Source organism: Neofelis nebulosa, chromosome 2 (assembly GCF_028018385.1).
Source record: "Neofelis nebulosa isolate mNeoNeb1 chromosome 2, mNeoNeb1.pri, whole genome shotgun sequence".
In the NCBI taxonomy this organism is placed as follows: Eukaryota; Metazoa; Chordata; class Mammalia; order Carnivora; family Felidae; genus Neofelis; species Neofelis nebulosa.
The window spans coordinates 215,181,002-215,207,721 of NC_080783.1; the positions used below are offsets into that span (position 1 = coordinate 215,181,002).

Sequence of the window (26,720 nt, forward strand, 5' to 3'; positions counted from 1 at the left end):
CACCCCAGAGAGACTCTTACTAGATATTACAAAGCAACAGTGACAAAGGCAAAAGGAGGTAGAGAGACTGCTGGAACCCTCAGAAGTGGAAGGACAGGGGCGCCTGGGTGGCACAGTCGGTTAAGCGTCCGACTTCAGCCAGGTCACGATCTCGCGGTCCGTGAGTTCGAGCCCCGCGTCGGGCTCTGGGCCGACGGCTCGGAGCCTGGAGCCTGTTTCCGATTCTGTGTCTCCCTCTCTCTCTGCCCCTCCCCCATTCATGCTCTGTCTCTCTCTGTCCCAAAAATAAATAAAAAACGTAGAAGTGGAAGGACAGGTGACAGCACCAGCCCCAAACGAGCAGGAGCAGATCTTGGTTGTCAGGGAGGGGATGGCTGTCACCGAACACAGAGGAATCCTCAAACTTTGGTCGCTGCACCAAACAGCAAGCAGCTGTACTCTTGGATGACCCGTGTTTCTTCCAAGAGCATGGCAAGTACATTCTACTGTATGCTCAGGACACTTACTGAGTGCCCAGAATGGGCTAGCTTCAACAGAAGTTGAGACAGACAGAACACACTTCCTTTCCTACAAAATGTACAAACTGGAAGGAAAATGTGGCATTGGGACAAACTCACGCCTTTGCTAGCAGACAGGTGAATTGGTCCCAAGGTAATCAGCTTTATGCAAGCATATCTGCAGTTCAAAAGCCCAATTAAACATAAAAATTCAGAATCCAACCAGTCCAGAAGTGGAGGACGGTGTCTGATGTGTCCTCGGGTCTTGTCCACCCGCATAAAACCCAGCACCCAGAACGGCGGCGCCCGGTTATTACCAGGCACTCAGCAAATATGTGTAGACAAGAGCGAATGAGAGAATGCTCCCCAGTATCCCGACTCCATTGATTTGAGTGGGGTTCAAGAAGAAACATTTGTAATAAGCTCCCTGTTTGACCCGTGCTCTGAAAGCTCAAAGCTAAAATGAGCCAGAGGATTCCAGACAAAACGACTGATCCGTGCGGTCGACGCCAATCCGAGCTCAGTGTTGACCACGTGGCTTACCGTGGATCCTGCTGCACCATCAGGGACTTGTGCGTAGAACAGTCAATGTGGGATCTCCACTATTCGGGGAAAATTAAGCAACAGCACATGCTCTGTCAGCGGTGGGCTAGTAGGTCACACCTGTACGTGGCCATCGGGATATTAGCTACCAGCTTTAGAGTAACTCCGTCCGCTAGCTTTAGACGACCTTGCCCACCTGAATACTTGAAACGTACCTGTATAAAACTTCATCAGTGAAGGGACCAACAATTTGGTGGAGAGAGGATGGTTTTCAATCATTTCAAAAAACTTCTGGGTTCGTGGCTGAACAGCAGGGTTGGTCATAAACATGACTTCTACTAGTTTGGCCACCAGATAGGGATTTCGGATATAGTTCTGGTTACACAACATCACAACGAGGAACATCACAATGTCCTGAGTACAGGGCTCATAAAGCACCTGAGGAGAGTATCTGAAGAAGGCAAAAAGAGCAAGAAATAAAGCTTGGAAAAACTCCACCTGACTGGATGCTGGGATCATTAAGTAGGCAAGGGGCCAATAGGTCAAGGAGCCAAGATACCGAATTACCTTGAACTTGCAGAGTTTCAAGTGACTGTTTACTTTATAACTAGATAGGTTTCAAATCTATTGGGTCTACTGGCTGAAGCATGTCATATTAACTTATTACGTTTAAGGAAATAAGCCAAAGCCATGATCAAATTATGAGGCAGACTTTACGAAAGATCTTTGCTACCGAAAAGACTTAAAAAAAATTTTTTTAAAGACTGTATTTTTAAGTAATCGCTACACCCAGTGAGGGACTTGAACTCATAACACTGAGATCAGGGGTTGCATGATCCACTGACTCCGCCAGCCAAGTGCCCCAACAAATTTTTTTGATAGCTGTTTTTTGGGGGTTTTTTTGTTGTTGTTTTTTTTTTAAAAAAAACCTCAAATGTCAATTATAAACTCAAACCACTTCTTTGTAAGCTTTCTCCAATTTTATAATTGAGAAAAATTTTGGTACAAAAATACAGATACGGGTATTTCTGGCTTTTGAATGTTCACTTAGATATTTATAAACTGTTTGCTCCTTCTGTTTCTCAGAAACACATACTCAATTATTAGAAATTCAACTCAATTTTCACAGAGTACATTCTTAGCAGCATTGTTAATCCTGCTTCTGTCTTGAAGATATTATTGGAACTGGCTTTGTGCCACGGTCGGATTTATTTTTCCAGTCTCCAGGAAGCATTCGGTTACAGCCATCACACAGAATTTCAGGCATAAAATGGAGCTTGGCAATACAGTTCATAATACAATGTACACATTATGCATGAAAACACATTAGAGCGATGGAGTATGTCAAAGGCACTTACTGTACAATAAAAAATAAAAATTCAGCAACATCTTCTACATAAAACTCAGGCAATGCTGCAAAAACCTTGGGGACATCTGAATTTAAAGGCAGTGTTATGCTGTCAAAGAGAATAAAAGCACAAGTTATGAAACAAAAACCTGGGACCGGAAACTATAAGGAACATCACGCGACCATTATGGATAAGTATTTTACTGGGGGGGGGGGGAACCTCCTTCTATATTCCTTCTATATAATATAGCTATGGGAAAAGGATACAAGCTAAGAGACCAGAACCAGAAATGAGCAGGGAGGAATGAAGACAGCGGGTATACTAGGGCAGGCACGAGAAATGTCTCCTTCTGTTGATTTTCTGTTAAGGTTAATGTAATCAAATACGAAAGAAATAAAAGGGTCATATTTGGTCATTTTATGCAACTCAAGCTGTTTTGAGACAAAAGAGATACAGATATACTTTAAATAATATTTTCCACTCCTACAGAGGGCCTTGGGTCAACCTCACCCACATCGGTGACCCGGAGATTTCGTAGTAACAATAAAATAATTAATAACTGGCTGAGTATCTTCTTGGACCCAGTGCTTAAAGGGCCTACCTAATAGCTTGCTATCTCCGGTTTTTAGTTTCTAACTTAGGGATTTCCTTTTCTGTCAATCTACAGCCAGTTGGTAAAAAAGTACTAGGTCAAAATTTAAGTAATAGGTGCGGACATTCCCTTCTTACCGTAATTACGAGGAATCCAAACTATTACTAATCTTGTAGTCTGTATAAAGTACAATCTAGAAATTAAAGAACGGATTAAGTAAGGGCTTGGGTTTTAGCTATCGACTAAAGAACAATGAAGACGACACGGCCCAGACGAGGGAAGAGGAGGTGACGGGGAGGGGGCACACTCACTCGGGATAGGCGGGGTCCAGGATACGGAGCAGCAGCTGGATGAGAAGGCCGTAAAAATTCAGACATCTTCTCAGAAAGCTCTCGTCAAGTAAACCAGCGTCAGCACAGGCCTTGCACCGTACCAGTTTCTGTGGAAGGAGGTACGCCCCCGCCCACACATTAGTTGGGAGCGAGTTGCCCGCAGCGTTGACCGGCCAGGGAACGGGCCAAGAGATGGGAAGTCGAAGTTCTAAGGCTTCGTGAGCTCCATCTCTAACTAGCTAGATAGTAAGCTGGTCATGTGTCAGGAGCTTTCTTTGTTCTGAGAAAAACAAAAGGTACGCCACGCAAACCACTGAGCCCGAAGCTGGGGCTCAAGAAGGTAGTTATTACTGTCATGTTTAAATAGCTCGACTGGGGGACAAGGTTGCCGGGGGAGGCGCTTTGGCGTCAGAGACGGTTCGTGGAAAGAAGCCGGTCAAGTCTGCATCTGAATTCCAGGTCACCACTAATGAGCTGTCCCTGGGCAAAATGCTTGTCCACAGAGGGTCCCACACCTGCCTGGGAGGACGACTGCGAGAAGGAAATGCACGCACGCACGCGCACTGGCACATCGGTTTAAACAGTTTCCGGACTCCTGACAACATGTCTGTGGCACGAGCGCAGGGGTCTAGGGACGCCAGTTAAGGGCCCCTGGTCTATCCTGCATCTCGAGTACGTCTCTTGGCAAATGAAACAAATCTATCTTAACTTGCACCAGAAATCGAAGTTACCACGTCCACACATCCTCCTACTAATCAACAGAAAGCAGAACCAGCTGGGAGTCAGTTTTACAATGTGAACAAGCGCGTGAGAAAAATGCGTAAGTCCGCTGTCTACGCTCCCCCGTACGGCCTCCGCCCGGCATCCACCAGCAGAAATCTTCCCGTCTACAGTCAGGGTCTGTGCCGTGGATCGTCTTCGGTGGCAAATGGAGAATGAGGGACAAGGGAAGGGGGCCCTCCCACTACCACAGACCCGCTTGGTGGAACATCGTGAAGGCGCGTGGCCGGGCGCACCGGCGCCTGCGTGTTTTGGGTCGCGGGGCTGGGAGGCAGCAGAGGGGAGGACCCTGCAGACGGGGGAGAGAGGCCGGAGACGTGACACTGAGGGTGATGACACCAGGAAGGATTCGAGTTGTCGCTGGCATGAGCGCGTGCAGATTCCGTGCTGAGATTTAAATATCGTGTTAGACACGGGCGAGGTACCGGCAAGTGGGCAAGTGTAGCGTTTTGTCTTCGGGGAACAGAATCATGAAGGGAAAGGGGACACTGAAGGGCTCACTCAAGACACACTTGCGGGTGGGAGGATTATCGTTACGAGGCTCCAATTAACTGTACAAACCTTAAGCTGAGTCTTGCAGCGCTTCAGCATTTCGCGGTGTCTAGTGGCCAGCGGGGAGTCTTTCCATTGGCTTTCGTTATTTTTCAAATCTTCCACGGTTCTAAAACCAAAGACTAACCGTCAGATGCAAGAAGACACAGGGTCCCCCTTGTCTGTTCATTGTGACCATCTTGTTGACTCTCAGATTCACACTTCCCCCCTCACTTTAGCATTTTTAAAATCAGGGTGTCTCTTACCATGAACCGGCAGAAATTTTCTTTCTTACTGGTTCCTCAAATAACGAGGTCTTAAAATTGATGGTACTTTAGAGTTAATGAAATACAGTAAGAAACACGTTGTCCCCTTATTTTCCAGAGAGGGGAAAAAAGAAGTCCTTCGTGGAAATTCGAGGTTACTTCGTCTGGTCAATTTACCAAAACGAAAGGCGAGTTCGGTCACGGCAGTTCCTTCTCTTCTTTGGCAATCGTTCCCTCTGCCGGGAATGCTCCTAAGATAGTCTCTGTGGCTTGTTCCTTCACTTCCTTTAGGTGCCGGCCCAAAGATCGCCTGCCAGTCACACTACAGGCCGCACGTTTTAAAGGCTGGCCCACGTAAGGCGATTTCAACCCCCCTCCGTCAAGACATAGAAAACTAGAGGGTTATAAGTTTTTTGAAACTACACTCTCCCAGACTGCCTCGCTGCCAGCAACTCTGCCCATGACCTAGCTTCCATCAAGAGGTGAGCCCTCATCGAAGGCAGAAGCGGATACTGGGGAGCGGCAGCCACGCGGGTTTTCTGGACGCACAGTGGTGGTGGAGTTTTGCCTGAGCGGGGACAGAGGCCCTACTATCAGGGTGAACCCTGAAGCAGCTTCCCGCCAGGTTAGGATCGAGAGAGAACTCCTGGTACGTACCTGGCTCTCAAAAAAATGGCGATGATGTGATAGCACACAGAAAGTGCCGTGTGGCACCTGTCTACGCTGCAGCTGGCAGGACGAGAGGACACTGAAAGATGCTTAGAAGCACTACGGGAGGGCAGACAGGCCTGACAGCCTGCCTCTAGGGAGCCACACTGGACAGGCACATGGAACAATGAGGAGAAGTGCGAGGCAGCCTTGTCCAGCTTCTAACTGGGCGGTCATGACAATGTGTGGTTGACATATCTGTTCCTTTTTAAGCAAACTGCTATAGAGTTCAATGCACTTGGAATTACTATTTCCCTTCCACATTCTGGGGACATCGTTATTCTATCGACCACAATAGTGACACAATGTGGGAGTGTGTGTGCAATGGATCCTGGAGATGCTTGATCAGCCAGAGTGAAGCATGTTAACATCTTTCTATGTAGAACTAAGTTCATCAACACGTTACCCCTATCAGAGATCCTGGATTCAAGACTGTCCTGAGGAGCTGGGATGGGTTTTCAATGTGTGCCCAGCTAATTGACTCAAAGTTGGAACTGACAGCGACCTACGCTGAGTGAAGTTGAGCCATCTGACATCCCCTGTCATAATTCGGAGGAAGGAATCTAACGCTTAAGAAGCTGAGAATACGGGGGGGGGGGGGGGGGGGGGGGTGCGGGCCTGGGTGGCTCAGTCAGTTAAGCGTCCACCTTGGGCTCAGGTCATGATCTCGCAGTTTGTGAGTTCGAGCCCCGCGTCGGGCTCCGTGCTGACAGTTCAGAGCCTGGATCCTGCTTCAGATTCTGTGTCTCCCTCTCTCTCTGCACCTCCCCCCCGCCCCCACCCACATCCTGTGTATCTCTTCCTCTCTCAAAAATAAATAAAAAACATTAACAAAAAGAAGCTGAGAATATTGGGGCGCCTGGATGGCTCAGTCAGTTGAGTGTCCAACTCTTGGTTTCAGCTCAGGTCATCATCTCACGGTTTGTGAGTTCAAGCCAGGCATCGGGCTCCATGCTGATGGCTCAGAGCCTGCTTAGGATCCTCTCTCTCTCTCTCTCTCTGCCCCTCCCCTGCTCTCTCTCTCTCAAAATAAATACACTTTAAAAAAAAAAGAAGCTGAGACCATTAATGTAGATTAATATAAACATACCATGTGTGACCAGCTCGGACAACCCCTCTTCCCAATACATGCCCTCTCGCCCCGCCATCCCCTAGAGGACATCTCTCCTATCACAGCACCGGAAAGTACACAGGTGAGGGGAACACTGACATCTCTGACCATCCACTGGGAGTTGGAGTGAAAGCGGTAGCTGGTACCATTGAAACGGATCATCCAAAGTCAGTGGAAGAGATGGGATCCCAGGATTCCAAGATGAAGAAGCAAATTCACAATCACAGTTTGAAATGCATATGTGCCTCTCGGTGACTGACAGTATAAGCCGATAAAATCAGCAAATATGAGAAAAATGTGAATGATAGATGAACAAACCTGACCTATTGAGACAAAAGTGAAGCTGTGCAATATGCAACACGGAAAGCACATTCTTTCCACATCTGTATGGAACGTTTACTTGTGAATGTGAGGCCAGAAAGCAAATTCCACAAAAAGTTCAAAGGACACAAATCAGAACATGTCCTTTCGACCATAATGAAATTTGGCTAGAGATAAAGAGACAAATCCACCGAGAATCCAGAATTTGAACAATACATATTTCAATAACCCACAGTCAAAAATGAAACAGCAACAATTAGAAAATATTTTGAACCGAACAGTAAAATGTGCCATGCCAAACATGAGGGATGCAGCCAAAACCATGCTTTGGGGAAACGAGACACCTCAAATGCACATAAGAAAGGGCTGAAAATGAATGATTTCAGTACCAACCTCAAGGGGCAATAAAAATATCAACAAGAAAGCAAATTAAACTGAAAGAGAGTAGAAGGACATAATGAAGGTGCTGCAGACATTAAAATGATAGAAAGAAAATATTATGAGCAACTTTAGGGCCTATAGATTTTGAAAATTTAGATGTTACAGAAATTTAACACAAGATGAAATAAAAACCTAAATAGTCCTGTATCTATCAACTGAATACAGCACATAATTAAAAACTTTCCCACAAAGAAAACTCTAATCCCAGACAGCTTCATCAATGAATGTTCCCAAACTTTCAAGAAAGAAATAACATAACTGTTATACAATAAACTCTTCCAAGGATATAAAAAAGAGAGAGTATTTCCCAACTCATTCTATATGGCAAGCATAACACTTATACCAAAATCTGAGAAAGACTTAACAAGAAATTACAGGTCAATCTTTCTTTCGAACACAACCTCAAAAATCCCAAACAGAATATTGGCAAAATGAATATGAGACATAAAAGCAATATCAATGAGATATAAAAGCTGAGTTTACTCTAGGAAGGGAAGTCTGGTTTAATATCAGAAACCCAGTTGATGTAATTCAACTACATTAACGGAATACAGGAGGGAAAAAAATCTGATCTCTTCAACAACTATGGAAGAAGCATTTAATAAAACTCAACTTCTGTTAGGAATAGCAACTATTAAAATGCTAAAAATAATGCGAAATTTTCTTCATCTGGTAATGAGGATATACAAAGAAGGCTGTCTCTATTCAAGATTATACTAGAAATTGTAGCCAGTGTTACGAAAAGAGAAAAGGTCTAAGGAAGAAAACTGTCATCATTTACAAACGACACGAATATACATGTAGAAGGAAAATCTTCAGAGTAATCATCTATAGAGTAATCATCAGCATTAACAAGAGATTAGCAAGACAGATAGATAGAGATACACAGTTGCAGATATAGACATGACATACTTTTTCTCACAGCCAGACGTGTACATAGGCCTTGGACCAAATGAAGTGACGTGTACATAGGCCTTGGACCAAATGAAGTGGCCACACTGTTATCATTCCAGAGGACCCATTCAAAAATATTTTTGCTTCCTGTTCCTGTGATTTGTTTAGTTGGAGATGTTGGTACACAGGGAGAAATGCTTAGATTAAGAATCTCAACAAGGTCGCCTGGGTGGCTCAGTTGGTTAAGCATCCCAGCTTCGGCTCAGGTCATGATCTCGCGGCTTGTGAGTTCGAGCCCCGCGTTGGGCTCTGTGCTGACAGCTCAGAGCCTGGAGCCTGCTTTGGATTCTGTGTCTCCCTTTCTCTGCCCCTCCCCTGCTCATCCTCTCTCTCTCTCTCTGTCTCTCTCTCTCTCTCTCTCTCTCTCTCTCTCTCTCTCTCTCAAAAATAAATAAACATTAAAGAAAAAGAAACTCAACAACGGTGCTGATGAATGTGAAATTGAGGCTACCATCTGGTCATTCTGAATTCTTTATGCCACAAGACAACATGTGAAAAACAGAATTACATGTAGGCAGGAGTAAATGATCTTGTTTATCAAGGGGAACTAGACTTACTGCTTCAAAGTCCAGGGAGGAAGGAATATGTCTGGAATCCGGGAGATCCTTGAAAGTCCCTCCCGGTCAATACCATGACCAATGGAAAGAGTTAATGGACGTCTAGTGACCACGCATCAAGGGTTGAGAACTCTCAGAAGCCAAAGTTTGGGTCACTTCACCACATAAAGAACTCTGGCTGACCACGGAATGTGGACGTGGAAGCAGAGGCAGGTGGTGTGCTGTAACGTACATACTCCCCACATTCAAATCTACTGGTCGCCTGGGGCGCCCGGGGGGCTCAGTCGGTTAAGCGGCCGACTTCGGCTCAGGTCATGATCTCACAGTTCGTGGGTTCGAGCCCCGTGTCGGGCTCTGTGCTGACAGCTCAGGGCCTGAAGCCTGCTTCGGATTCTGTGTCTCCCTCTCTCTCTGCACTTCCCCCACTCATGCTCTGCCTCTCTCTCTCCTTCAAAAATAAATAAACATTAAAAAAAAAAAAAAAAAAAATCTACTGGTCACAATGGAACTGCTTGCTCTGCGAGAGCAGTGGTAACTCAGGCGATCCCAGGACATGGATTCAGGCACATACCTATTGAGCTCCCGGATGGCCCGGAGTCTGCGGATGTAGCGACGGCAACTTGGCAGAATAGAGAGGTGGTGGGCGTGCAGGGTAAGAAAAAAGCATTCCGTAGGGAATTTCGGCTCAGAAAATGGAGGCTGATCTCCATCTAGGAAAAATAACATAATTTCCTAAATAAAATCTACTACAAGACTAAATCAGAGAAAAAGCACAGTTAAGACAAAATTACGCTTGAATTTTCAAGAAGTTTAAGGATGCTTTTTAAAAAGTATAGACCAGTTATAAGAGGAACAGAATGCCTGCACGCTCTGTCCAATGAGTAGGGATTCTGCCCCTCTGCTTGAATGTTTACGTAGATGTACCTCGACAATCTTTTGTTCTGTGTCTTCCTGATGTATTTTATAGAACCATTTCTATTATTCAACACGGATCACAAAACATCACCTTAAATCTCAAAATGCTATTAGACTATGTTAATAAGCTACAGATTCCACAGCCATTTCCCCACTGCGGGTAGGTTTGTCATTTCTCATTTTTTCTCTAGTATAAATAGTACCTGGAAGATCTACGTACAAAAACTTACGACCTCACCCCAACCCCAGGATTGGGAGCATATTCTAAAATGTAGCATTACTGACAATGACAGTGTTATAATTTTTGATATAAATCAGAATTCACTAAAGAAACTGATTAAATGCCGTCTATTTCTTCACAAAGTTCCATTCCATCTTATCACTTTGTTTTTGGATAATTTACAGATACACAACCGTAACTTGAATTTCTTTCAATTTGTATCTAATTCCTAGAAGTATGTATATCTTTTCCAAAAATGTATTTTATTCCTTAGGTTATATACTGCTTACATTTTTTTTCCCAAACTAAAAGAAAACTGTCTGTTGGTGGCATTTAGCTTGAGCCTTCTACATTTCTAACAATTTTACATTTTGTAAGGCATGATTTTATCAAACATACGACACATATTTTGACCCGTTTTTAAATTTTACATATTCATTTAGTCTCACTCCAGAAAAAGTATATTTACATATTAAGATGCTGTTTATATACATATTGTCTCTGATGATTTGCTTCATTTCTTAAACCATTATAAATTTGTTTTCTTCATGACTGGGCCAAATCCTGTTTGTTTTTTTTCACGTTTTATTTTATATATATATAATATATTAATATTAGTTACATTAATAGTTAATATTAATATATAAAATTATATAATATATATTTTTTAATGTTTAACCTTTTGATTCTTCTGGAACTTACTAGTCCATGATATGAGTCCAAGCCTATACCAGTAGCTACTTGTTCAAATCACACTACTCAAATTCTAACTTTATAGGGTGCTTGGGTGGCTCTGTTGGTTAAGTGTTGGACTTCAGCTCAGGTCACTGAACTCACGGTTCGTGGGTTCAAGCCCCGCGTCGGGCTCTGTGTTGACAGCTCAGAGCCTGGAGCCTGCTTCAGATTCTGTGTCTCCCTCTCTCTCTGCCCCGCCCCCCACTCACTCCCTGTCTCTCGCTCTCCAAGATAAATATTAAAAAAATGTTTTTAATAATTAAAAAATACTAATGTTATTGTTCATCATATACTTAGTTGTTTGTTTGTTTGTTTGTTTTAAGGTTTATTTATTCTTGTGAGAGAGAGACAGAACATGAGTGAGGGAGGGGCAGAGAGAGGGTGACACAGAATCCAAAGCAGGCTCCAAGCTGTCAGCACAGAGCCTGATGCGGGGCTTAAACTCACGAACCGTGAGAACATGACCTGAGAGGAAGTCGGACCTTTAACCAACTGAGCCACCCAGGTGCCCCTGCTTAATTCTTATTGTAGCTTAAATGTTTTTCTGGAAGGGCACCTGGGTGGCTCAGTCGGTTAAACGTCTGATTTCGGCTTGGGTCATGATTTCATGATTCGTGAGTTCTAGCCCTGCAACGGGCTCTGTACTGACAGTGCAGAGCCTGCTTGGGATTCTCTCTCTCCCTCTCGCTCTCTCTCAAAATTAAATAAATAAATAAACTTAAAAAACAATGTTTTTCTGGAACATGTACACACACCTGATCATGATGCTGCCGGGTAAGCATGGAATCTCTCTCCTATTCCATGAACGATTTTATAATACGTGAAAAAATAAATGCCAAAGGGTTTTGTCATCTGTCATTGACATGTTTTCTAACAAAGAAATAAGATCAACAATCGTAGCACCTTGAAGATATTCCTATTTTAATACCATCAATTCGTCAAGATCTATGAATATTTCATGAGAACTTTAATTGGTATATGCAAACTCTATATAATAATTAGGTCTCCACTATCATTTTTATTGTATTACTTCTTTTTTGTTTTACTGTGAGTACATTTCCTTCCGGTTGCTCTGTGTTTCTATTCGGGTAAAATCAAGAACTCTTTTACTGCATTAATTTTTACTGTGTATCTCTGACTCATAAATTCATCTTCTGGAGAAAAAATAACAATTTGTGAGGAATCACTAGCATCCGAATAAAATAAGTTAAAAACAATTTTTCAGGGGCACCTGGGTGGCTCAGTTGGTTAAGTGACTGGCTTCCGCTCAGGTCATGATCTCTTGCCTCGTGAGTTCAAGCCCCGCCATCGGGCTCTGTGCTGACAGCTCAGAGCCTGGAGCCTGCTTTGGATTCTGTGTCTCCCTTTCTCTGCCCCTTCCCCAGCTCGCTCTCTCTCTCTCTCTCTCAAAAATAAATAAACATAAAAAAAAATTTTTTTTAAACAGAAAACAATTTTTCAAATAAAAGGGTGGCGCTTTAACGGTCTAATAATGAACGTGTGCGTCACTCACAAAGTTCAGCCAGCCAGTCGTTCACGTCCTCCATAGTCGCGTTCACTCTCGTCTCGTCATTAGGAAGAGTAATCCGACACCTGGGGTGGAATATATACGTGGGATCCACCGTCTCTAACTTGATCTTTGTACTTAGCTGCTGCAGCACCCAAAGGAAATTCAGCATGAATCCATCTGTAGATACCAATCTATCATCTGTCTGCGAAATACAAAAAACAAAAGGGGGGGGGGATTTAAAACAATGATTTAGATGGAAATTTGGGCACAACTTTATAAGGAGACCGGACATTCACCCCAAAGTCGAAGAGAGGACAAGTATCGTCACTACTGTCCTTCTACTAGCAGGTGCTCTTTGGAGTATTAATCGTACGTGAAGCATTTTATACATCCTCTCACTGAATCTTCAGAACAGCCCTTGGAAGTCAGCGCCACGGTCATTCCCATTTTACAGAGGGGGAAACTAAGGCTCAGAGAAGTTAAGTGACTTGCCCAAGATCCTCAAAATTAATTAAGTAGAAACACAATATATGTTGCTTCCTTTCTCTTCTTTATTTCCCCCCAAGAGCATCAAATCCCTAGTTTTGCTCACTAACATTTGGCTAATCGGTTCTCTGGTCAACATCATTAGCCAAGTCCTGTATCAGTGATAGAATAATTGTAATAATGGTAGTTAACATCCATTGAGTGTCCACGGTGCACCAGGCACTGTTCTAACAGCTTTACAGATACTAAATCCACAGGTAGGTACTATTATTACTCCCACTTAGCACGTAGGAAACTGAAGCACAGAGAAATAACTATCTAAGGTCCCACCGTCAGGTTAGTAAACGGTGGGGCTACGGCAGGAAGCCCAGGCAGTCTCACGCAGTTCTCTAAACCGGTTTCTTCTTCTGAGTAGGAAGGTCACACCTTTCGTTCCTTACTTATAAATAATAGAGGAAGGATGCCCTTCTAACTTTTCTACCTTTGCAGAGTCGTCCAAGCCACCAGTCTCCTCACCAGATCTGGTACGCTTACAACCCGGTAACTGGTCGCTGCGGGTCTGCTTCTGTCCCTCCTCCCACGGCACATTTGGTGGCTTCCTTGCCGCAAAAGCCTCCAGTGTTTTCCCATTCCGGCTCTTACCACGTCAGCCCTGGTCTGAGGGAGCCTCTGCCCGTCCCGCTAGCCCGTGACCCGCCATTCTCTTTCCTGTACACTCTCAGTCACTGACATCTACATGTGCAGCTTGTGCCGAAGCTAGTCCATTCCCACCTTTGGTGCTTCACCCGTGTCTAGAAAACTCTTTCTCCAGCCTTGTGATGGCTGACTTTCGCACGAGTCAGGTCTCTGATCACACAGCACCTCCTTAGGAGGGTCTTCCCCACTACCTGATCAAAAATCACTCCCGTACCTTCCTCCTGGTACGTCCAGTTACTCTCAATCCTCGACCTTGCTTTACTTGCTTCACGGATTCTAGGACGGCCCGAGATAATATGTTTATGTGTCTACCTTTTAGCTCGGAGAACGTAAGCTCCACAGAGGCAGGAACCTCTTCTATCTTGCTCAACACTGCGTCTCCATTTGCCAGACCAGTGCCTGGTGTTGTTTCCGAGTAAACACAGGTTAGGTGAATGAATTACACCAAGAAGTAAAAGTCCTTCGGAGTCCTACCTGCATCTGCGCTTTCTTCATATTGGCATTGACCACAGCTGCCATGTACCCGAGAGCCGCCTCGCGGGTTTCACCATTTAACAAAATGCTATGCAGAATCTTGAAGAGCTCTTGCTGAAGTTATTTTTTTAAAAGGAAGAAAAAAATTAAAACTTTACTTTAATAAATTGTTCCTTTTGACCTAAAGAACAGCTAGGCTTCTTCCGCCTTTCTCTCCTCTACTCTTTCCACTCACGTTAGGAGGAGCTGACTACAAGAGGAACAGAAATGCCCAAATTCAACTGTGTCAAGACGATTCGCGTGGAAGCGGATTACGGAGTGGGGGGAAGGAGTGACAGCTGTAATAAAATAGCCTTCGCCGTTTCCTTGAGGGATAGGATCAAAATTACCTTAATGATGCTATCATCGGCCTAGAATTTTGCTGCTAAAGTTTCAGAACTGAAGACACATTAATCTATACTTGGGACACACACTATACTTGGGTCATCAAGGAGTATATGCAAACTAACAGCGCTCGCTCAGTCTCGTATTTTAAAGGCCCGAGGACAAGCTGGAGAGACAGCCCGGCCACTAACCTCAGAGCCAGTACCCCGTGATGCCACATAGTATTGCGACAGTTCTCATCCAGGGCACAGGTTACTGACATACAACTTCTCTTTCACTCATCCTTTGAATGCAATTTTCAAACACCTACCCTTCCCAGCTCCAAGTAGTGCTGCAGTGATTGGCTAACCACGCGAGTGTTTTCCAGGGTAATGGCAGGCCCTGAGAAATATTTCTCAACCACCTTAGCCTGGAAAGAGAGGGAAACAATTCAACCCATACACAACATACATGTAGGCAGGGATCTCAACACAAGAGCAGTCGAGTGCAAATGGCCACCGTACTTACATCATCTTCTGCAAAGACTGAGAAACTGAAGAAAGCCCCCAGATAAGAGAGTCTCTGCAGCTCCCGCCCAGAGCCAGGGCTTAAGGATTTAGGCAACCACAACGGCAAAGAAGCAACCTACGTTTAAAAAAAAAAAGGAAGAAGCGAATCAAGCTGCTAAGTCGGCAAGTGAGGGGAAAACGTATGGAACGGAGTTCTCCCCAGCCAACCTGTTCAGCCGGCTCTCAGCCACCAGTACAACGGCTGACAGCGAACACACAAAAACCCAAAGCTCACAATGTGCTAGGAACCCTGTTGGTATTTTCTCGTCTCCGATGGAGGAGGAGAAGCCTCCAACCCCTCTACGTTTTTACAAGATAGCCTCTGAACTTTTATGTTTCAAGAAGCTCTTCGACAGAGTTCAGACGAGCTACTCCTCCACTCTCAAAGGCCAGGTCAAGTTTTCCATAGGACTTGCTTTCCTAGTTGCACCATACTTCTACAGAAACCACAAAGGAAGATAAATAACACCATCCCAGGCAGTCACGTGCAGGGTTAACTGACTGAACCGCTGCGAGCCGCCCCGGACGTGCTACCTACATACATCTCATCTAAATGTCCTCTCAGCGATGTCTTTCAGATAATGTTACTCAAGGGAGATCTTCTGAGTTAGACATCCCCCGAATATATGAAAGTCCGTTAGGAGGGCACTCACCAAATTGCACACAGGGTGTGTCTTCCCAAACTTGGTTTCACAGAGCTCACCTAAAGCCTAGAAATAAGATCAGAAAGGGTCGCTTAAGCGTATTTCACCTTAAACTGACTGCCACGTGCAATATCAAGGCACAGCTTTAATGCTGCTAAAAATTTATACGCATTCCTTCCAAAACACTAACAGCTTCACTGCTTTTCTGATGAACCAGTTAATTCCCGCTCAATGTAAAAACTCCAGATAAAACAGAAATATAAAATGAAGCTAAGAATCATTCATAAACTTTACCCTCTATCGATATCTTAGTTAATAGCTTGCCAGAGATATTTCTGTGCACACACACACGGAGATAAATGTGTATATTTTTATAAAAAAATGATGTTTTCACTTAACATCTCTCCATGTCAAAAAAGACATGCTTCGTAAACTTTAGATGACCACTCTTTCCCGTGCTAATTGGCACTACAACTAATTACAATCTAAATAAGCAACCAAATTCAGAACATATTTAAAACTATTACATGGAAAAAAAAATAAAAGTATTACATGGTTTCAAGATCTCTGATGTTTTTGAGAACTCCAACACTTTCCTTTGGAGCTCCAATCATTCTCACATTAGGGAAGCAGGAAAAATTGTTTTTAGGGGCATGAACACAGTTTAACATGGCCATAGTATTCCAATCAAATGCTACTTTAACAGTGAGCTTAATCTTCTGTGATTTGAAGAGAGCTACACAAGTTGCTAAACCAGTCAATGGAAGCTTCTGAGTCGACGCACTTAGGCGCCGATGTGCCTCGAGGTGCCACTGAGGCTCAGAGAGCTACCGCAAAGGAAAAGCTCTCAGTGCCTAGCGCAGGGGTTCCCACATGGTGCCGCACAAGAGGATCACCTGGGAAGCTGGAAAAGCCCAATGCCACGCCCCACCCTCACCACACCCATGATGGGGGGAATCTCGGCTAGGAGCCGGGTGGCGGTATTTTTTGAAGATCCCCAGTTGATTCCAGGGTACGGCAACGCAGGGATGCGCTGAGCCAGAGAATAATCACGATTGTTTCTGATTCTAGCTACAGCGGTCTTCCTCTTCCTGCCCCCATTGTCCTTCCTTGCACCGCACTCTCATGGCCATCCGAGCAGCACTAATGGTATAAAATCAAACTATTGTCTGTCATAATGGAGGCCTTTGTCTTTTGACCAAGAACGTTTTGTTGATATCTGACACTAAAAGCTCCTTACCGAAACATCAAGCCACATCAGTCCCCAACAGAAAAGCCCACAGTTCCATGAAGGAACATTTACATAATAGAGTGATAATTAATGTGCACTCATTTCATCACTGAACTCAAACAATCAGATGATCTCACTTCCCTTTATCTGGCACAGGCAGGAAAGTGCATAAGGATTAACAGAATTTTATTAGAAACTTGAATAGCATGTGCAGTGGAAAGAGCCTTGACATGTAGCCATTCAAAGTTATTTTTAAAACTAAGAATTCCCATTTCACCTTCTGATTTCCCAGCACTTAAGACTTTTAGCTCAGTTTTGATTAAGCACACATACTAAAATTGATGTATTAAAAGAGATCATTGCACCCCTCGTGTACCGCTCCGTGTTAGCATTTATCACGGTGTGATTATCTGATTGTGCTGTTGTGGACTTGAGTTTTGCAGTAGGTCAGGAGCAACTCGCAGAGGGGCACCTTGTCTAAGCAGCCCCGGTATCTGGCACAGAATAGGTCCTCGGTGGGTACCGAGTTAACGGGAAAATGGAATTAAGTTAGTAGGAAGAATGAGTAAAAGGAACAACTCCAGTAAAAATACCAGTGTAACCAGGGCCTTGGCTTACACAAGGTTGTATTTATTCATAGAGTTGACTCGTTTCATATTTTGATCCTTTTTCCTTCATATTTCTAGAGTGAAAAATAGACATCAGGGTAGTTTTCTCCAAAAATTTCCAAGAAGCAAATTCAGAGAAGAGCCTCCCCCCGCCCCCGCCTTTTTTTTCTACCTGGTTCTAGCTGTTTTCACAACAATCAAGGCCCTCGATGGGAATCTAGAGGAAAGTTCTGTCCGTGACTCAACGCTTGCTCTTAAGTACCTTACAGAGACGAGCGGATCTGTCTCCCACATGAAGCTTGAAGGGAACGGGGAAGATAAATAAGAAAACTACTGAGGCTTTTCCGTAGAAAGTCACTACATAAAGTTGGACTAGTTTTCCTAGTACAGCTCTACCTTCTTATTTGAATTTGTAATAGCTTTTTAAAATATTTTCAGTAACAAAATTTCGTTGCAGTTATTATATGCCTGTTAGGAGAATCAGAAGGACACCGCCCAGAATTGTCATTTTCATAAGCTACGCTAGAAGGGGAAGTGCATTTTAAGGGTGCGTCCCCGACTCCTGTCTAGGGCTCGGATGGGCGGAACACGTCCCAGCGCTAAAACTCTTCACAGCAAACACCGCAAGGCCAACGCAATGCTTTCATGTTTTAAATGTGAAAACAAGGTTAATCGCGGACCTGAAAGAAAAGTGTGCGTTAAAATAATCTGGAAGAAAAGCATCTAACGAATGGCTTAAAGAAAAAGAGCCAAGTTTTACCATGAGGGGGTATTTAAAGTAGTCACTATCGAGGGAGCACTCTTTGGCAGCGAGAGCCAGGCCTTGTAAAATGGGGATAAAGATCTGTAAGAAAAAAAATAAATCAGAACTGTAAGTTCAGGAAAATGTAAGAACAGGAGGCATGTTAAATAAAGTGCCAAATCTGAATGCCCAAGCATTTCCACCTTCCCCAGGGAAAACCTGTTTTGTTTATAAAGGGGTCTAGCATCTAGCGATGGTGTGTGGCTCTGTCCTTCGACGAGGCTAACCATAAAGTAATATAGCTGAATTTTCCAGAAGTAACAGGATTCGGTGAGTCCTAATTCTCTGGGAGGACTCCGAGGGACTCAGCAGAAACTCACAATTTTCGAGCCTGTTCTAGGAGTCCCCAAGGGGTCCTCACCTTATCAACTCAATTCTGTACATCTCAGCAATGAATAGGTTTCTGATTACCAAGCACCTGTAATCTGTACAGAAGCTAGACTAAATGTTCCAATATTTTCCCAGCTCTATCAGTATCTTGAAAAAGTCTTTGCTGCCGCTCTCCCACCTCCATCTGATTCTTCTCATCTCTTCCTATTTATTTTGAAGAGAACAAGAAAAATAAACCTGTAATGGATCTTAGTATCGTGATATTAACTTTAATTATGCAGAGTAAAAAGACGGTTGATAAATGTTGAAAATATAAAAGAAAACTTGATTAGAATGACTTACCTCCATGCGTGGTATAATTAATACAATAACGTTGAGATCAGAGCTTAAGGAGGGCACCTATATTTATTTTTACACGTTTATCACTAATGCCAGGGCACATTATCACCACGTAAGATCTGCTCAGTACAACTCATCTTCAAATGTCACAATGCGCTCACTGATTGACACACTTAGGGAGTTGGCCGGGATTCCAGACTAATAACATTAAGTAGAAAATGGTATGAACAACAGCTGACAATCCAGATGCCAACACGCTGAAATGGGAGTATTCTCTAAAGCCACTAGAAAATCTGACAAATTCCCTCTCCTACTAATTTCGTCCCATTGTATCAAGCAGTTTCATTTAAGGAGCACAGGATTAAAAAAAAAAAAAAAAAGTACCCTGGATTACAAAGTGCCCGTTGAGTGTCTTGAGATAAAAAGACAGCTCTGGAAAAGATGGTTCTAGTTTCTGCAACTCAAACTATCAGGGTAGAAGTAACGTGCTGTTGGAAGCTAGCTAAACACGGACAGGTGAAGCTTAGGTGTGGGGTTGGGGAAATGACAAAATTACAATCAAGAAAAAAACAAAACTAGGGGCGCCTGGGTGGCTCGGTCGGTTAAGCGTCCGACTTCGGCTCAGGTCATGATCTCACGGTCCGTGGGTCCGAGCCCTGCGTCGGGCTCTGTGCTGACGGCTCAGAGCCTGGAGCCTGTTTCAGATTCTGTGTCTCCCTCTCTCTGTGACCCTCCCCCGTTCATGCTCTGTCTCTCTCTGTCTCAAAAACAAATAAACGTTAAAAAAAAATTAAAAAAAGAAAAAAAAGAAAAAAACAAAACTGAAGTTCCCAAATCACCAAAAATAAATTTCACAACTGGTCACTAGAAAACTCTCAAACTTGTCCCCCAGAATGCTATCATATTTATCCTTCTAGTAGAGTTATCCTTTTCTGCAGGTAGGATTTAATTTACGGTAGACAAGGTATTATTAGGTATAATATTTTTCAAATAGTCAAGCATTATGGTATTTGTGACTTACGTATTTTTATTTTTATTTTTTGATGGATTTTATGTATGGTGTTTGTGTGGCGTTTATGCGGTATATGTTTGTTGGTGATTCAAAGTCCACTCACTCATCATTTATTTCTCTCTAGAAAAAATACAAGGTAACTCGTAAGACAGAGGAAGTGTTCGAGACTGAGTGGCAGAAAAGGCATCAGAATGCTGTGATTAAAAAGCAATAGTGGTTGCACAACACTGTGAATGTACTAAATGCCACTGAATTGGTTAATTTTATGTTATGGGAATTTCATCTCAATTAAAAAAAAAAAAAAAAAAAGAGGTCACTGCGTTAACTCTGTGTAAGTTTCTTTAGAATAAAATAGGGACAGTACCCCTGTCAGCTGATCACTGGGCTGATGTTATACCTTTCTATTTTTATTAAATGTTTTTTAAAGTTTATTTATTTATTTTGAGAGAGAGGGAGAGAGAGGGTATGTGTGAGTGCAGAGGCGGGGCAGAGAGAGAGGGAGAGAGAGAATCCCAAGCAGGCTCTGCACGGTCAGCATAGAGCCCCTCACAGGGCTTGAACTCATGAATCGTAAGACCATGACTTGAGCCGAAACCAAGTCATGAGCCGAAACCAAGAGTCGGACGTTTAACTGACTGAGCCCCCCCGCCACGCCCTTGATCACTGGGCTGGTTTTATATAGCTAAAGCTACTCTGGGTTCCTCAAATGAGGTCTCGTAGAAGAGGAAAAGGAATCTAATTAGTGCACATCGCACACACACACCAGAGTGTGTGCTTGAACCTCGCGAGACAGCTATTTACTTTCAACACAGTTCGCTTACCTTTCTAGAGAAAGAAAGCTCACTATGCTGCGTTAAGTATTCCTGCAAGTCAACAAGACCATCATCCAAGGAAAGTACTCGAGGAATTCCAGACACATCCAAGGAAAGTACTCGAGGAATTCCAGACATAGTCACAATACTAACTGGGAGCTTGGCTCCCGGATTCATCCTTTACTAATATTTGGGAAGCTGGTAAAACACAATTCCTGAGATTTCAAAGGCCTTAAAATTAATAGTGACAAATAATACGAGGTATTAAAATAGATGACAAGGAATCCTATCAATGACAGCTACTCTTTCATGATCACACAGTCTACTGTAAGAAAATGTCTTAAAAATCCCTCCATCAAGGGATGTGGCTTGTGTGAAAGTTGCTGTGGCAAAGTGTTCACAACACAGGCCGGAAAACAACCACCAAGAGCGATGCCAAAGTTTCACCATGAAGAGACCTTTGAGGCTAAATAAATAGCTTTATTACAAAATATCCCCTATCTGCATTTTCACTTGACTTCACACAGCGAGATATAAAAACTGTATGACTACTTAATGAGAGAAGTCATTAGCAAGACATGAGATCTCATTCCCAGTTTAGTGGTGAGAAGACAGAAGATTCTATGGGTGCGCAGACTGCCACGGAGCTAGTCTGGTCACTGACTTACTGATCTTTTTCTGTAAACTCAGTGAACTAATTTCCAATATGACTCAACCGGCAAACGCACATTGTGTCTCATGCTACCTCTCGGTATTCTTGTGTTAAAAGAGCCTTGGAATCGGGGACTGGGCCTGCTAGTGCTTCCCTCCCATGGCACTAACGCACTGTTTAAAACACTCGATGCTTGACTGACCGAGGTGGACAAATGATTGGAACAATGCAGCTGTCAATCCACTCATCTCAAGAGAGAAAGCGTCCGACTTCGGCTCAGGTCACGATCCTGCGGTTCACAAGTTCGAGCCCCGCGTCAGGCTCTGTGCTGACAGCATGGAGTATGCTTCAGATTCTGTGTCTCCCTCTCTCTCTGCCCGGCTTCCCTGCTCACACTCCAAGTATCTCTCTCAAAAATAAATAAAACATTAAAAAAAAAAGAAAGAAAGAAAGCTCAAGTAGAGCTCTCTGAGCAAATAATGCATGCAGGTCACAGTCAGAACCAGAAGTCTCCAATATATGGTGCCTTTAGAAATCAGCACAGGAGCGCCTCGGCTAAAAGCTTCGGTAACGAACTCACAAACCCTCACCTGCTTGAACACTTCTTCGTCCTGGTGAGTGGTTCTCACCAGCTCCTGCATGAAGCCATACGGGAGATTCCGGCAGAGCATATACGGCACCAGGAAGGACGGCTGGAGCACGGACCTGCCAACCCACGAAAAGACAAGGACTGTGATGGCTCAGCTCCTCACTGGGTGACAACACGGCACACGGGCCGTCACGTCAGCGGAAGTGTCCAGTCAAAAGTCAAACTTGGAATCTCCCAAATACTCTACGTAACGGTTTTAGGCAAAAGATCACCTTTCCTATTGTTAATAATCCCTTTTTGGTCTTTTTAGCGAGAGGCTATGGAAAGTTTCAAAGAATCCATCTTTTCCTACATTCGACCCTTTAAAAATAAAGCAGTACCTCCGAAAAGGAAGCCTTATACATCTCTTTTACTTGTTTATGTCTCATCCAGTTGAAAAGAAAAGATCAGCAGTAGCTGAGGACTTTTTAAAAACTCTTATTAATTTTAATAGAATTTTTTTTTTAATGTTTTGGTACATGTTTAACCATTTCCTTCTCCTTCTTTTTTTTTTTTTTTTGTTGTTGTTTTTGAAGTTTATTTATTTATCTCTACACCCAACATGGGGCTCAAACCCACGAGTCTGAGATCCAGAGTGTATGCTCCACTGACTAAGCCAACCAGGCACCCCCTTCCTTTTCCTTCTTTGTGACAAGTTTCAAAAACATACGGTTATGGTACAGAAAATAACAGAACAACATCCAGAACAAATAAATGTTGTAACTTTGCCATTTTTAACTTAGATATTTCTGCATCATGTTTCCTTCAGATATTTTTCAGAAAATACATGAAATCTGCAAATACTTTTATTGAACTATATCGAACCTTTATGGGACCCTCAGAAACAATCAGTGAATAATGTAGTATACTTTGGTGATTCCCCAATTAACTATCCTACCATTTTTGTTTATCACTGAATAACAGAAAGCGATTGTATGATATACGGAAAGCGATGACCTACACGCTTTTCCAAGTACCTCCCCTGATTTCAAGCAGCTGCTGTTAAACTAAATACTCATTTCCTGCCTTGACGTTGACGTATTTCAACAATGGTCTATGAAGAAAGCAGACAGAGAGTGGCCTGTTTTCTTTTCACACTGTTTCAGAGAAGGGAAGGGACCCTAGCGGTCACCTAGTCAAAGTGACCTCAACAAAGTCACCGCTTTTGTTTTACAGGTGAGAGGGCGCATTATCCAAGGTGGCGCAAGGTGGCTGGGCAGCCTGACGTCCGCTGATGCACAGGGTCCTCTCCCTGTTAACAGGAGCAAGTACGGTTCTGCCCACCTTGGCTGTGTGAGGGAACCTTGTAGAACTAGCGCGGTGTGGGATATGCACTGTGAGCGGATGTTGCTCAGAAGCTGGCTGACCGCTGGCTGGCTGCACATCTGAAATGAAAGGCGCAGGTCAGGGCTGCACAAACAAACAAGAGAATGCTGCACTGCTGAAAACTGACAAGAGTCAGAAGAGATCGCTCTCCAGGAAACGGCGTGTTTTTCTCTTGCTTTACTCACAATGAACCAACCAGAGTAACCCTAGCCTCCAAGTGTGCTGCCTCCGCTGAAATCTACGGTCGGAGAAGAAAGAGCAGAAGTGCGGGGCGACCAACGGGGGATCGCACAGATGTGCGCGTGCTCTCTGCTTTTGCTATGGTGACGAGCAACAAAGCCCGGGGAAGCCCTTCCCAAGCATAACTAACAGGTGGACAAGAGGACTAGTTTGGAAAACTAGAAGCAGACAGTGAACTGGGAAGGAAATAATAATAGAGTCTGCACGAAACAGCAGAGAAAGTATAGCTTCCAGAGTTTAAAGCCAATTTTGTAATTTTTATGTGATTACGGACAATTAATGTCCCTGAGGCTCGTTTGCTTACCGAGACAATAAAAACAACACCCATCTTACACTAGATTACCCTGAACTCACTAAACAGTGAGAAGCTGAACTACTGTAGACCTCGCACAGTGTTGGCACTCCATAAACGCGGATGATTATTACACTTGCGACAGGCTCTCAGAAATTATCGGGGAAATTGTAATTATCGGAATTATTGTAAGTCGCTGGAGGCAATGGCACTTGCCCCCATCGCTTCTTCCTTCCACTAGAATGTGAGTTCCGTGAGGGTAGGGATCTCTGTCTGTTCTGTTCCCTAATATACCTCGAGCTCCTGGTACAATGCCTGGTGCATATTGCATGCTTGAGAGCCATTTTCCTGACCGAATAAATGAATGTTCCTTGGAAGGGCAGGAGGGATGATTATTTATCAAAAAATAACCAGGTTTTTGTGGGTTTTTCAAATGCATCTATTTCATATTACCTTTGGTGCTTTTTTTTCCTCTATTCCAACTCGGTCAAAACACTCGATGAGGTAGTTCAGCATGTCTGTCTCCTTGCAGGTCTCGATGGTGAAATGGTCACTGTAGGAATCCCAAGTACCTGTCCCACCAGAGGCTCCCAAACTTTGGAGAAGAGAAAAGAAAATCGATGATTCTTATCTCTTCTCGGAATCGATTATTTTTGCTAAAGTCTGCATTTCTGTAGCAGAAAGCCTGTTAGGATCCCTGCACCCAGGACAAAACACAGACACCCATGCAGCCAAGCCTGGAGCTGACCTCTGATTTCACCTGCTCCAAGGCCAACAACAGTAACTCTCAGTAAACATTTTGCTGACCTAAGAAGAGAGTTGGATCAGAAATCCGACTTCTTATCTTTTGGGGAACGGCAGCTTACGAAGCCAGGAGGGCTAAGAACTGCCACCGTGTGCCAGGCATCTGAAGGGATATCACATGTACTAAAACCAAGCTGACCGGCTCCACTCGGGCACACTTGTAAGTTGAAACCAGACTATGCTACTGCTGTGATCAAACGCTTCGGGAGTGAAGTGACAAAGACTAACAGAATGCTCCTCGTGACTTCTGCCATAAATCTCAAAGGCCTTCACCCACCATTTGGCAATAGGACCAGAAAAGGAAATCTGTCCAGTTAGAGAAGGAAACATTAAAGTATTTGTGATGAACACAAAAACTTCCAAAACTTCCAGCGACAGAGGCAAGGGAGTACAGTAAAAAACAAACGAAACAAAAATCCTGCACTAGGAGTATCCAAACTTGGGTTGGATCCCAGCCGTACTGCTTCCTGACTGCCCGAGCCTAGAACCAACCCCGTCCCATCAGCAGCGAGGCTTGAAGTGAGAGCAAGTGGAAGCGTTTTGTAAATCAGAAGCAGGATACAACACGAAGCACTGTTATGATTGGTCGTAACTATTCTCTGAGACCAGTGCCAAACACTGTCTCAGGGGTTGGGTGTGAGGAAACTAAAGAACAGATCGTCCATCAGCGAGTCACATACCAAATCTGATGTTTGACTCACAGATTTCTTTGATCCCCACAAAAGACACACGGGGAGTAATCACGGCACAGGGAGAGGGCAGAAATTTGGAGGTGAAAAGGAAATGAGAAAAGATAAACTCAGCCCCCAAAATTATATAGGAAAGATGATAAAGGATGGGAAAAAGATCACAAACTGGAGACCCAGCCTCCTTCAACTGGGGCAGACAATTAAAGGCTAGAAACCCACAGGACCGACAGGGGTTGAGATATAAACAATACACTATGCAGACAGGTGCATATATATACATAACTAATTTTGGAATATATATGTAATTGACCTTAGAATTTCAGAAAAATCCAGTTGATCCTTGAACAACACAGGGATTAGGGATGCCACTTCCATGCATTTCACTTTTGACGCCCCCAAAACTTTGCTAACAGCCTACTATTGACCAGAAGTCTTACCAACAACCAAGCAGTCGATTAACGTGTCATTTTGTGTGTGTATTATATACTGTATCCTTACAGCATATTCTTAAGTATTACTCTTAAGCTAGAGAAAAGAAAATATTAAGAAAATCATAGGGAAAATACATTCGAGGTATACCATACTGTATTTACCAAAAAAATCCACACATACGTGGGTCAAACCCTGTTGCTGAAGGGTCAAGTGGATACATAACTGACCTTGGAATGAAAGTATGATATTAACATTAAAAAGATGAAAACAATGTCAGTTTTAAATCCAAGGCTTTCAGCCCAGAGTCTACAAATCTGAATTCCTACAACCTACTCTACAAGTCTGACAGAAGGGAAGGAAATAGAAAGCAATGAGAGAAAAAAAAAAAGAAAAAAAAGCAACCATAAGAACAAAACAGAAAAACCCACCCACAAATATAATATGAGATGAATGCCCAGAAGTAGAAAGGAGAAAAAGAGCTATTTTCTTTTTTTATAGATGTATTTTTAATGTTTATTTCTGAGAGAGAGAGAGAGAGAGAGAGAGAGAGAGAGAGACACAGAGTGTGAGCAGGGGAGGGACACAGGGAGAAGGAAACACAGAATCTGAAGCAGGCTCCGGGCTCTGAGCTGTCGGCACAGAGCCCGACGCGGGGCTCGAACTCACAAGCCGTGAGATCATGACCTGAGCCGAAGTCGGACGCTTAACCGACTGAGCCACCCAGGCGCCCCGAGAGCTATTTCCATTACTGTACCATTTTAGTTTCAAACTAACTGCAATTCTTTCTTCGCCTGTCTGATGTTGGTGACTCAGTGACTAGATTACTCCCTGTGCTTCCAAAGATGAACTTTACCAACACAGGCTTTACCTACACACAACTAAGGCTAATCTTCCTTTGAGTGGCTCTTGTGGAAGAGAATGAAAACAGA

General features: G+C 43.6%; 1 protein-coding gene across 4 annotated transcripts in view; it reads right to left on the reverse strand.

Annotated features, from left to right (window-relative positions):
* UBE4B (ubiquitination factor E4B) overlaps nt 1-26,720 on the reverse strand; it is a 125,913-nt gene that overhangs the window by 23,940 nt on the left and 75,253 nt on the right. For all 4 annotated transcript variants that reach the window (XM_058719153.1, XM_058719152.1, XM_058719155.1 and 1 more), the window contains 14 exons: nt 24,320-24,461; nt 23,293-23,393; nt 21,971-22,085; nt 18,194-18,277; nt 15,604-15,660; nt 14,910-15,026; nt 14,713-14,811; nt 14,019-14,132; nt 12,366-12,564; nt 9,554-9,692; nt 4,655-4,754; nt 3,293-3,420; nt 2,399-2,497; nt 1,256-1,491 (listed from right to left, as the gene is read on the reverse strand). In XM_058719153.1, coding sequence (XP_058575136.1) covers nt 1,256-1,491; nt 2,399-2,497; nt 3,293-3,420; nt 4,655-4,754; nt 9,554-9,692; nt 12,366-12,564; nt 14,019-14,132; nt 14,713-14,811; nt 14,910-15,026; nt 15,604-15,660; nt 18,194-18,277; nt 21,971-22,085; nt 23,293-23,393; nt 24,320-24,461 — 1,730 coding nt within the window. The remainder of the gene's footprint in view (nt 1-1,255; nt 1,492-2,398; nt 2,498-3,292; nt 3,421-4,654; nt 4,755-9,553; nt 9,693-12,365; nt 12,565-14,018; nt 14,133-14,712; nt 14,812-14,909; nt 15,027-15,603; nt 15,661-18,193; nt 18,278-21,970; nt 22,086-23,292; nt 23,394-24,319; nt 24,462-26,720) is intronic.